General features: G+C 53.0%; 1 protein-coding gene across 1 annotated transcript; it reads left to right on the plus strand.

The window, feature by feature from the left end:
* Positions 1 to 99: 99 nt before the first annotated feature.
* LOC117049743 (erlin-1-like) lies at positions 100 to 10,611 on the plus strand. Its single transcript, XM_033154681.1, has 11 exons — positions 100 to 332; positions 421 to 502; positions 752 to 798; positions 1,568 to 1,629; positions 3,528 to 3,653; positions 6,569 to 6,642; positions 6,918 to 6,976; positions 8,087 to 8,178; positions 9,110 to 9,199; positions 9,834 to 9,913; positions 10,104 to 10,611. Exons 1-11 carry the CDS (start codon positions 106 to 108, stop codon positions 10,332 to 10,334), a joined length of 1,170 nt encoding a protein of 389 aa, XP_033010572.1. The 5' UTR covers positions 100 to 105; the 3' UTR covers positions 10,335 to 10,611.
* The last annotated feature ends 1,114 nt before the right edge of the window (positions 10,612 to 11,725 follow it).

Here is an 11,725-nt window from a genome sequence, read left to right on the forward strand (position 1 = left end):
ACAGGAGCGAGAGGCGGCGGCGGCGGCGGCGGCGGCGGGAGAGGCGCTTCTGCGCGTGCGGCGCCCCGAGAGAGAAAGAGCGAAGGGAAGAAGGAAGGAAGCGCCATGTCCGGCGGCGGCGGCGGCGGTGGGAGCAGCGGAGGCCTGGCCGGGGAGGGGGACGCCCGTCGCTGGCCCGGCTCGGCTCCTCCGGCGCCGCGCTCCCTTCCCGCCCGACCTCCCCGCTGGGCCGGCGCCGGGGCGAGTCTGGCCGGGGCGGCGGCGGCGCTGCTCCTCCTGCTCGGCGCCTCCGTCCACCAAGTGCAGGAGGGGCACCTGGCCGTCTATTACAGGTGAGGGGGGGGGGAGGGGAGACCCCCAGGGACCCCCCCCCCGACCCCCCTCCGGCCTGTCCGCTCAGCCCCCTCTCTCTCCCCCCAGGGGCGGGGCGCTGCTGGCCACCCTCAGCGGCCCTGGCTACCACCTCATGCTGCCCTTCGTCACCACGCCCAGAGCCGTCCAGGTCTGTATCTCCCCGGGGTGTGTGTGTGTGGAAGCTCTGACTGGCAGCCGCCGCCCTGCCAGCTGCCAGGCAGGAAAAGGGGCCTCTGCCAACCCGCGTGGGGCTCCTGCCGGGGAGGAACAGGCGGGACCTTCCCTGCTCCAGGTTCTCTCCCCCCCCCTCTTCCCTGAGCCCAGCTGCTGCTTCTGGGGTTCGCAGGGACCCTCCGCCCTCCCCCCCCGGGGCTGCTCAGTCTCTCTTCTGTTTCAGACAACGCTGCAAACAGACGAAGTGAAAAACGTGCCCTGCGGGACTAGGTGGGTCGCCCTTTTTTTGGCTCTTGCTGCGTCCGAGGCTGTGTAGGGAGGAGTGCCTTAGGCTGGGTGCGGTGGTGCCTGAGCTCATCTTGGGAAAGATGCTCTCCTGTGGGGCTGCTGGCCTTTATCTTGCCTGGGGGGACTAGTCAGCTGTTTGGCGGTGCCCCAGTCTGGTTCTTGGCAGCTGCTGGATGCAGCCAGGCTACCCAGTTATCATTCAGTTGTAGCAGTGTGAAGGCAAAGGAGGGAGCTGGGGCTGCCTCTAGAGTCCTGTGTTGCTTCCTCTTCATTTTCTCTTGCATGTTGCTCAGTAGATGTGTAGGCTGACTTTCAGTCTGTGCCGATAGCAGTGCAATAACCATGGGCTTTGCGTCTGCTCCAGGTCACTCGGCTGGCGGCTTCATTGCCACCCGCTCTGTGACACAGGCTGTGAGGAACCGCGAAGGCTGTTGTCTTCGTTGGCTCTGGCGGGAGTTGGTGTTGTGGAGGGAAGTGCTGCTGGTGCAGCAGCCCAGCTGGGCGGTCTGTGCCACTCGCTCCTGTGCCTGTTGTTGAGGGCCAAAGGTCATCTGGGGTCTCCTGGTTCCGACCCTGAGATGAGAGCAGGAAGCTGGTTCAGATCAGCCCCCTGCCCACCCCCGGCTCTCTTGCACTTAAATTCTGTGCACGCTGTCTCTGCCTCTCTCCCTCTCGGTGTAGAAAAAGGCTCCAGGAAACTGAGTTTGCCCCAAGGGGTGGCGTAGCTCATCTTCCTCCTTTTTCCTTGCAGTGGAGGAGTCATGATCTACATTGATCGGATAGAGGTGGTGAACATGTTGGCTCCACATGCAGGTATGGTTCCTTTTCCTGTGCCTGAAAGCAAATCCTGGAGGAAGGAGAGAAGCAGAGCCCCTCGGAGACAGGGGCGGGTGGGCTCACCAGCAGAGAGAGCTGAGGGAGGTGGAGGGTTGGCGGGCATGGAAAGGGGCTTGCAGAGGGAAGTTGGAGGGGCTCATGTTGCTGAAAGGAGGGTTTCCTGTTGACTGTTTCTGACTTTTGATGTTGGCCCAGTAAGGATTGCTAGGTTGATGGAAAACAGCCAGGGGCGAGGGTCCGGAAGCTGATGCTCCTCAGTGTTGTTATTGGTGACTGGCATGAGCAAGACTTACCACCCTCTGAACGAACTGATTTTGGTCCAGCCGAAAAGGCTAAATTGCTTCTGAATCTGTCAGAGTCAAAGGTGTGTTTGGGGCATGCTGAGCAGGCAGAGAGAGAGAGACTCTCCTTGGGCACCTACAGGGGAGGCATTGGACAGAGCTGTTCTTGCGGGGCGGGTGGGGTGGTGGTTGGGGCAGCAGGAGAAGGGGGAAGAGAAGGGAAGTGGGGTCCGGAAGGGCACCAGCTGAAAAAGGAGCGCAGGACAGGGCTTCTTGGGGAAGGCAGAGGGTGAGCTCTGAGAAGAAGCTTTGCAGCTGGGCTTCTAGGAAAAAGGAGAGACTGACTCCCACTGGGGCCTGGCTCTCACCACAGTCCCTGCGAGGCTTTGCAGGATGTTGGGAACTGCTGCTCACTGGACTTGTAAAGGTGGACTTCTGTATAGAAGCCTTCAGTTGCAGTTGACGTAGGAGGAAAAAATATTATCAGTCTCCTGTAACATCACATTGTAATGTTTTCATTAGAGCTTCTCACTTTGGAACTGCTGAGTAAAGAATAGGACATTTGCTCATTAGGCCACTGCCATTTTGGGGGGGCTGCAGCCTTAAGCACACTTTCTTGCAAGTAAATCACACTAAAACCAGTTGGACTTCCTTCTGAGTAAATATAGCTAGGATCTGGCTTCAAATGTGTGGACAACCTTTTATACTTACAAGTCATATTCATTTGTTAGCTAGAAATTGTGATTAATTCAGAGAAATACCGTATTTTTCGCTCCATACGACACTCCTGACGCACCTAGTTTTTAGAGGAGGAAAGGGGGAAAGCCCTGGTTTTTTTGAGGATCAGCTCAAATTTCTGCAGCTTTTTTGCAAAGGGAAAAGCCCTGGTTTTTTGAGGATCAGCTCAGATTTGTGCAGCTTTTTTTGCAAAGAGGGGAAAGCAAAGCTTTTTTGCAAAGGGGGGGGGGGAAGCAAAGCTTTTGCAAAGGGGAAAAGCAAAGCTTTTTTGCAAAGGGGGGGAAAGCAAAGCTTTTGCAAAGGGGGAAAGCAAAGCTTTTGCAAAGGGGGGAAAGCAAGAGGAAAAGCCCCATTTTTATGGGATTCAACTCACATTTCTGCAGATTCTTAAGGAGCCCTTTCTACAGTTTGCAGAAAGATAATCTAATCAGCCAGTTACATGTGGCTGGGGAAACAGCCTCCCTCTGCTGGCACATTCAACAATGGAGGCCTGGGCAAGGGGGCGGGGCCCAGAGGGAGCGGAGTCTTATCTCTCTCCCGATCTCTTGCTGATCAGCTGCTGAGTGGGGTCCTTTCAACACTCCCTTCTCTCTCTTTCTTTAAAAAAAGCAGGACCTGCTTTTGGCCCCTGGGCAATTCAGCTCCAGGGACCACCATTCGCTCCATAAGACGCACAGACATTTCCACTTACTTTTTGGGAGGAAAAAAGTGTGTCTTATGGAGCGAAAAATAGGTAGCCCCCATGTGTTCAGGAAACGCTGAGCACCAGCATCTTGAATTTGCCACACAGGTGAAGAGAGCACCAATGGCTTCAGAGTGACTTTCCGGTGATACTTCTGCTGTTCCTTTTCTTAGTTTATGATGTTGTGAAGAACTACACTGCAGATTATGACAAGACCCTCATTTTCAACAAAGTCCATCATGAGCTCAACCAGTTCTGCAGTGCCCACACCCTCCAGGAAGTCTACATTGAGCTCTTTGGTAAGCAGGTGACAGGGGGCTTGCTTTTGTTGGTACCGTTTCCCCAAAGCACATCCAGTGGATTGGAAATGGAGCAAGGATGTTTACACAGTTCCATCTCTCCTCTTCTGGGACTGCATGGAAGAGGAAGCCCACAGAGGTCTTGTGCCTCTTGCTGGGTCAGGACATCGTCTTCCAGCTCTCATCTGATAACGATGATGATGATGATATTTTCTCATATACCGTATTTTTCGCTCCATAGGACGCTCCGGACCATAGGGCGCACCTCATTTTTAGAGGAGGAAAACCAGGGAAAAATATTTTTCTGGTTTTCCTCCTCTAAAACCCATGTGTTTTTTTTTAGAATCAGCTCAAAGTTTTGTAGCTTTTTTGCAAAGGGAAAAGCCCTGCTTTTTGAGGATCAGTTCAGATTTGTGCAGCTTTTGCAAAGGGGGAAAAGCATTGCTTACAAACCAGTAAGCATCAGTACAAACCAGTACAGACAAGTAAGCACCAGCAGGTAATAGGAAGCAAGAGGAAAGCAAACCAGTACAAACCAGTAAGCACCAGTACAAACCAGTACAGACCAGTAAGCACCAGTATAAACCAGTACGCACCAGCAAGCAATAGGAAGCAAGAGGAAAGTGAACCAGTATAAACCAGTAAGCACCAGTACAAACCAGTACAGACCAGTAAGCACCAGTAGGTAATAGGAAGCAAGAAGAAAGCAAACCAGTAAGCACCAGCAAGTAATAGAAAGCAAAAGGAAAAGTAACAGAAAGCCCCAAATGGCTGAAAAACTCAATTTCCCAGGATCCTCAGCCCTCCCAAAGGAACTACTGTGCAAGGGGGCTGGGCGGGGCAGGAAGGGAGCTAGCTCCCTTATCTCCCTCCCAATCTCCTGCAATCAGCTGTTGAGCGGGTTCCTTTCAACACTCTCTTCCCCTCTTGTTAGCCTTTAGCTCTTTCTAAAACAGAAAAAGCAGGATCTGCCTTTCCCCCCTGGGCAATATGGCTCCAGGGACCATGTATTCGCTCCATAAGACGCACAGACATTTCCCCCGACTTTTTAGGAGGAAAAAAGTGCATCTTATGGAGCAAAAAATAGGTATACACCACCCATCTGGTTGGGTATCCCCAGCCACTCTGGGCAGCTTATAACATATCTAAAAAATAATAAAAACTTCAGTCCTTAAAAACTTTCCTTAACAGTGCTGCCTTCAGATGTCTTCCAAAAATCAGATACAGTGGTACCTCGACTTACGAGTGACTCGACCTCCGACGTTTTCGACTTCGGAATCAGTTCCGGAAGCAAAAAAATGGCCACCGCTTCCGAAATTTTCGAGTTACGAAGGGAAAGCGGTGGCACGATACCTCGACTTATGAGGTTTTCAATGCGGTTTTTTTGACTTGCGAATTTTTTTTTCCGTTCCGAGATAGCGCCTTTGACTTACGAAGATTTCAACTTACAAGGGCGCCTTCGGAATGGACTATCTTCGTAAGTCGAGGTACCACTGTAGTTGTTTATTTCATTGACATCTGAGGGGAGGGTGTTCCACATGGAGGGCGCCACTACCGAGGTCCTCTGCCTGGTTCCCTGTAACTTCGCTTCTTGCAGTGAGGGAACCAGCAGAAGATCCTTGGAGGAGGACCTCAGTGTCTGGGCTGAGCGATGGGGGTGAAGATGCTCCTTCAGGTATACTGGGCTGAGGCCGTTTAGGGTTTTAAAGGTCACCACCAACACGTTGAATTGTGCTCGGAAATGTACTGGAAGCCAATGTAGGTCTTTCAAGACCGGTGCTATGTGGTCTCGGCGGCCGCTGCCACTCCTAATCTAGCTGCTGCATTCTGGATTAGTTGTAGTTTCCGGGTCACCTTCAAAGGTAGCCCCACAGAGAGCGCATTGCAGTAGTCCAAGCGAGAGATAACCAGAGCATGCACCACTCTTGCGGGACAGTCTGCGCGCAGGTAGGGTCTCAGCCTGCGTGCCAGATGGAGCTGGTAGACATCTGCCCTGGATACAGAATTGACCTGCACTTCCATGGACAGCTGTGAGTCCAAAATGACTCCCAGGCTGCGCACCTGGTCCTTCGAGACACAGTTACGCCGTTCAGGACCAGGGAGTCCCCGACCCCTGCCCACCCCATCCTCCAAGAACAGTACATCTGTCTTGTCTGGCTTTAACCTCAATCTATTAACCACCATCCATCCGCCAACTGCCTCCAGACACTCATACAGGACTTTCACTGCCCTCACTGTTTCTAATTTGAAGGAGAGGTAGAGCTGGGTCTTCCTGGTCCTCCTGAGGTGCTGGATTAGGAGGAATGCAGGAGCCCTTTGTGTTGTTGGACCTGCCCCAATTTCAGAATCTGCACTCCTGCTTCCTTAGATGTCCGGCAGGCGGGGTAAGAGGCTGCATGACCAGACCGGGATGGAGTGCTTGGGGAATTTGGGATTTCTGAAGAATATTTTTAGGAGAGAGATACAGCTGGCAGCAGGACATTGTGCACCACAGAATTACTCTTGATAGTGAGAACAATATTTATTATGGCATCCTGATATTTTGCCAGCTACTCTTGGGCTTGTCTGGCAGATCCGATTCTCTGCTTTTGGGAATCTTGGACTGGGTTGCCTGAGGGCCCCATCCACAGCTGGGCAGTTGGCAGGGCAGTCTGGTGTCTTCATTGACTCTTGCCTGTGGTTGGCACAGGGGGCGCATGTGGTTCAGTGGCGCAACATCTGCGGTGCATGCAGAATTCCTGTGGCTCAAGTCCTGGCAGCGTTTCTAGGCGAGACTGGGAGCATTTCTGACCTGAAGTCGTTGCGGCTGGTCAGTGCAGGCAGCACAGAGCCAGCTGGAGAAATGCTGGGACTCTTGTGTAGCTGACTCTCTTTGGCTGATGCTCCCTTTCATCTTTTCTTCCCCCTCATCCTAGATCAAATAGATGAAAATCTGAAGTTGGCCCTGCAGCAGGATCTGAATGCCATGGCTCCAGGTCTCACCATCCAGGTAGTGCCCCCCTCCTCTTTTTAGCTTTGGTTTTTCCTTTTCCTGGCTCTTGGTGGATTTAGGACTAGCCCACTTCTCTGCGTGGGGATGCAGGTTGAGGAGGGAGAGCTTCTCTCTGTCAAAAACGGAAACTTGCCATATTGCTGGCTGGGGGGTCCAGTCCAGCAGGATGGGCCCAGATGCAGGGGGCCACTTCATTTCTTTGCAACAGAGGCACTTGCACTTGGGGAGCTGCTGCAGTCTTACGAGGTTTGCTGGCTTTTGTGTGTGTGCAGGCAGTGCGTGTGACGAAGCCCAAGATCCCAGAAGCCATCCGAAGAGATTTTGAACTTGTGTGAGTATTTGCTGAGAGCACCAGAGAAGGGTCAGGCCAAAGTGCAGGGCCAGCGTTTCAGGATTCCCACGGGGCTCTAGGCCAGCATTTCAGGATTCCCACGGGGGCCAACCAAACGCCTCTTCTGGGAAGCCCTGGCAGGCAGGCTGGACCTGAACTCCACCAGTTTTCACCCCCCTTGGGCTCCTCAGCTCCTGCTCTCCTGAGGTATCTCCTCTGTCCAGCCATGAAGGTAGTACACAGCCACAGCGTGGTTTCGTAGACATGGACAGCCTCCTGTGGATTTGTGCCCACTATTTTCTCAGAGGTCTCTCCCCATTCTGTGCAGCCGATGCCAAGGCCAGGGTGGGAGAAGCGCCTCTCAGGCGGCTTTGCTTGGCGTCTCCTTCTCAGGGCTTTCAGGCCTGGGCTCCCCTGCAGTTGCCAGGAGAATCAGAGCGGAGTGTCTCTGCTTGCCAGGCCCCTGCAAAGAGGAAAGGAGCAACCAAGGCTGTTGCTGGATTGCCCTGGGCTGTGCCTGAAACTGCTCAGGTCTGGCCCTTCTATGGCATAGGGGCGGGCATGTGAAGAGAGAGATGGTTATTCGGGGGAGTTGGGGTTTAGATTCTGGCATATGGAGAAGTAGTGGCCGTCAGTTGGACTGCTGTAAACTGGCAGAAGATGGCAGGAGTTGGAGACCACCTGTGGTGCCTGGAGGTATTGGGCAGAGCAGGCCAAGAGATGTGGCTGGAAGGCTGAAGGAAAAACATCTCAGGCAGCTCATTAACTTCAGGACCAGTGCCAATCTGAAGTGCAAATGTTTATCTTGTGGGTTTCCCCCCCAAACCTGCCATGTATCTGAATGAGAAAACATTCTGTCTAGTGAAGGGAAGGGCCAAGATCCAGTGCTGGAAAAGAAAACTTGTGAGTCTGGAGCAGGGCAAAAGCTGGAGGGGATTTAAAGGCCAAGCTCCTGTTTTGCGCAGCACCTTGGGATGCAAACAGCAGAGGAGGGGTCAGCCACCCCCTCCCAGGGACCCTTCCTCCCCAGGGCAGGAGGGGGGGGGGAGGGTGGCTGGGGCCCCACACCAAGGAGGAGCAGGGAGGGACCTTTCCTGTTTTGCCATTCAGGGAAGCAGAGAAGACGAAGCTCCTGATAGCGACCCAGAAGCAGAGAGTGGTGGAGAAGGAGGCCGAGACGGAGAGGAAAAGGGCCCTCATAGGTAACCAGACTCCCTTTGGGGCTTCCTTGGGAGAGTCTCTCTCCCCCCACCCCCGGTCCCTTATCTTCCCTTGGGACAGAAAATGGGGGGGGGGAGGCATGTGTGGTACGATGACCTTAGAGTCTAGGCTTCTGGCTGGGCCTAGACACATCCAAAAAGCATTTCAGTAAAATGCATTGCAAACCTCATGAACAATGGAACTCCACAGCACCATATTTGTTTCATACAATTTATATACCATGTGATGGTTAAAAAACCCTAAAGTGGTTTACTAAAAGCATAAAATCAGAAAATCAGAAAAAGCAGTTAAAAACAGCAATTTAAAACAATTAGATAAGAATTGAAACCAGCAGTAAGCTAAAAGTGGATTAAACATCTTACATTTTTGGGCAGGGTTGTCTAAACAAATATTCTTAGCAGGCGCCAAAAAGTCCACAGTGATGAAGGCACCTGCCTGATGTCAATAGGCAAGGAGTTCTGAAGCGTGGAGGCTGCTGCAATAAAAGATCAGTTTCTGGCAAATGCAGAACGAGACTCCTGTGGCAGCTGTGTAGCTTATTGCTTAACATGGCAAACAGTTGCTAGTGCCTGGTTGCAAAGACAACCTGGAGCCATGGACTCTGGAGAGGGGCCTGTGTCGACCACGACTTCCCTTCTGGCAGAGGCCAGAGTGTCTTCTTTCCCCAGGCCCAGCAGGGCCTTTCTGAGAAGAGGACGTGGCCTGTGAGGTCCCAGTGATGGTGTGTCACAAGCCGGTCCTGCGGGCCCTTTGGGGCTCTTGGATGCCTGCTGCTAGAGCGCTGTTGCCACGGATTTCCTCTCGGGAGTCCTGGAACGCTGGCTGTGGGGCTTGGCTTTGCCTGGCTCTGGAGCATTTGTGCCCTTGGCTGCTGGTGCTACTGGTGTTTGACTGACTGCTCTCTCCTCACAGAAGCAGAGAAGGCGGCTCAGGTGGCAAAGATTCATTGCCAGCAGAGGGTCATGGAGACTTTGATGGAGAAGCAAATTTCTGAGCTTGAAGGTAGCTGTGCAGCCCTTACCTCTATCTCCTCCCTGCCTGCAAAGCAGAAGCTGTGAGCCAAATAACCCCATGTCTCTGGCTGTGCTGCCCACAAGCATTTTGTCTTCAGCCAAGCAGAGCGCTGGGACTTTGCCTGTCTTCTGGGGACTGAGAAGCCAAGTCCGGGTGCAGCCTGGGTGTCTGGCCATAGTTGAGCATTGATGTCCTGGGGATGGCCCAAGGCAGGGGCTCCTTTGCTCCAGATTCACTCGTGTTCATTGGTTTAAGATTGCTTGAGCCTGAAAAACAGACCTGCAGAGCCTGCACAAGCTGTGTGTCTTGTTGAGAGTGAGAAGGGGTGGGTGGGTGTGTCTGTCTTGTCCCCAAAGCTTTGTGCGCAAAGCGTAAGCCAGGTCCCCAAACCAAGGTGGGCAGGGAGGAGCCAGACAGAAAAGGGGCTGCTTTCTGCTCTGGTGAATCCTCTGGACCGTGGGGTTGGGGCTGTTTATTATTTTCATCATGGGTCGAACCAGTGAGAAACCAGCCTGTGCTTGAGTGGGATGTTGCTTTGCTGTGGGTTTCCAGGACCATATCCCCATGGGGCACCCTGGTGATACTCCTTTCTCCTGAGCTGCCTTCATTGGTCCCTTCCCAGACACGGCTTTCGTGGCGCGAGAGAAGGCGAAGGCCAACGCCAACTTCTACATGGCCCAGAGAGCAGCTGCCTCGAACAAGGTGAGTGTTGACTCTTGGCTGCCCGTGTATGCTGGGGGTGGATCCTGAGCCATCCTCTCAGAGAAGGAAAATGATTTTGCCTCAGAAATGCATAATTGGAAGGATGGCTGCACCGTGAGTATCCTGTGGATGCTCATGACACAGAAATCCTTGCCTCATTTGTTCTCCTCTCCCTCCCTGCCCTGTGTAGCTGAAACTGACACCTGCCTTCCTGGAGCTGATGAGGTACCAGGCCGTGGCCTCCAACAGCAAGCTCTACTTTGGCAGCAGCCTCCCCCCGAACCTCTTTCTGGGCTCTTACACCTTTGAGCCGGCAGAGGCGAGGACTGCTAGAGACAGCCGCATCCTCTCCAAAGCAGGAAAGCTGCGCCTCCAGCACGGGGGAGGCGGGGCCAGCTCTGCCACGGCAGCTGCCACTTGATGCCTCTGCTGCACCAGCTGTTGTGTCTGCTCCGTGGTCTGAAACTGCAACTCACCGGCCGCCTCAGATCTGCCTTATTCAGGGCAGCACAAACCGTCCTTGGAAGTTGCGTGGTCCTCCACAGCCCAAGGGTCAGCTTTCATGGAAGTTTTATGGCTGCTGCATCTGCCCCACGGAGGAGGGGTGTGTGTGGGTTGCTCTGGAGGACCTCAGCCGTTAAGTCCATGGAGGGTAGACTCTACCGCAGACCTCCTGTGAGGACAACTTTGACACAGCAGAAGGGGGGGGGGATTGATTTTACCACTGGTGCTTGCTTGGTCATGGGTTTTGTTGGAAAGCTGCTCTTTAGCCTCCTTGCAGGGTTTGCTTGTGATGGAGGAGCATCTGTTGCAAAAAGTGCAGGAGCAGCAGACATACAACCCCCAGGGTGCGTCCTTTTGGAGAGTGTTCCTCACTCAAAACCTTCCTCCAGGTAGTACTTTCAAGCAGATCGGCTTAGGGTGCAAGCTCCCTTGGGTGTTGGTGTGTTGTGCTGCTTTATCATTGCTTCTTTCTCTGTGTCCCCTGGGTGGGGCATTTCCCTTCTGCGGAGCCCACCCCACAGCATGGTACTGGATGCTCCATGGCTCTGAGTGTCTTCATTCTGGGGGCCAACAGTGTATGGCCAGGTTGAATGAACCGCCATGCCAGGGCATGTGCAGAAGTGGGGACACATTTGTTGGGTTGTAACTGTAAAGTGGATTAAACTGGTGGGCAGACTTTGCTTCAAAACTAAAATGCATTTATGGAAGGTAAACCTGCTGACTGGAAGTGTTTCCTGGCCTTTTTTTGTACGGCTTCTATTTCAAAAGAGTGAGAGAGATATATGCAAAATGTTGAACTTTGGATTAAGGGAAAATAAAGTTATTTTCATAATCTTTTCCTATGGCATCTGTATCTACGCTGCAGTTCCTTGATCTAGTGGTTGCCTTCTAGCCTTTAACAAACTGCTCTTCATCACACACAATCTGCATTTCACCAGAGCAGATTAGTCCCCCCCTTGAAATATAATGGTGGTGTGTGTGTGAAGAGAGTGAGTCTGAAGTGCCAGGTTTCTCAGCTCCAAAAAGGCAGGTTGCAGCAACATTGCCAATGCCATATGAACAAGCAAGAAGCTTCCCTTTTTGTGGGTGTTACAGGGGAGCTTTCAATATATGGTGTGGGTGTCCTCTTTAGCAAGCCCACAACTAAGACAGTCTAATGGAAAGGACCCTCTTTCCCAACAGGGCATGTAGAACACAGTGCGGGTGAACACCCACCCACCCACTGCCCCAAGATTATGGGGTGGGGCCTTGCTGTGCCCCTTTTGGCTCCATCACCATCTCATAGGCCTCAACGCCTCCCTCCCACCA

The sequence above is a fragment of the Lacerta agilis genome, chromosome 1 (genome assembly GCF_009819535.1).
Source record: "Lacerta agilis isolate rLacAgi1 chromosome 1, rLacAgi1.pri, whole genome shotgun sequence".
In the NCBI taxonomy this organism is placed as follows: Eukaryota; Metazoa; Chordata; class Lepidosauria; order Squamata; family Lacertidae; genus Lacerta; species Lacerta agilis.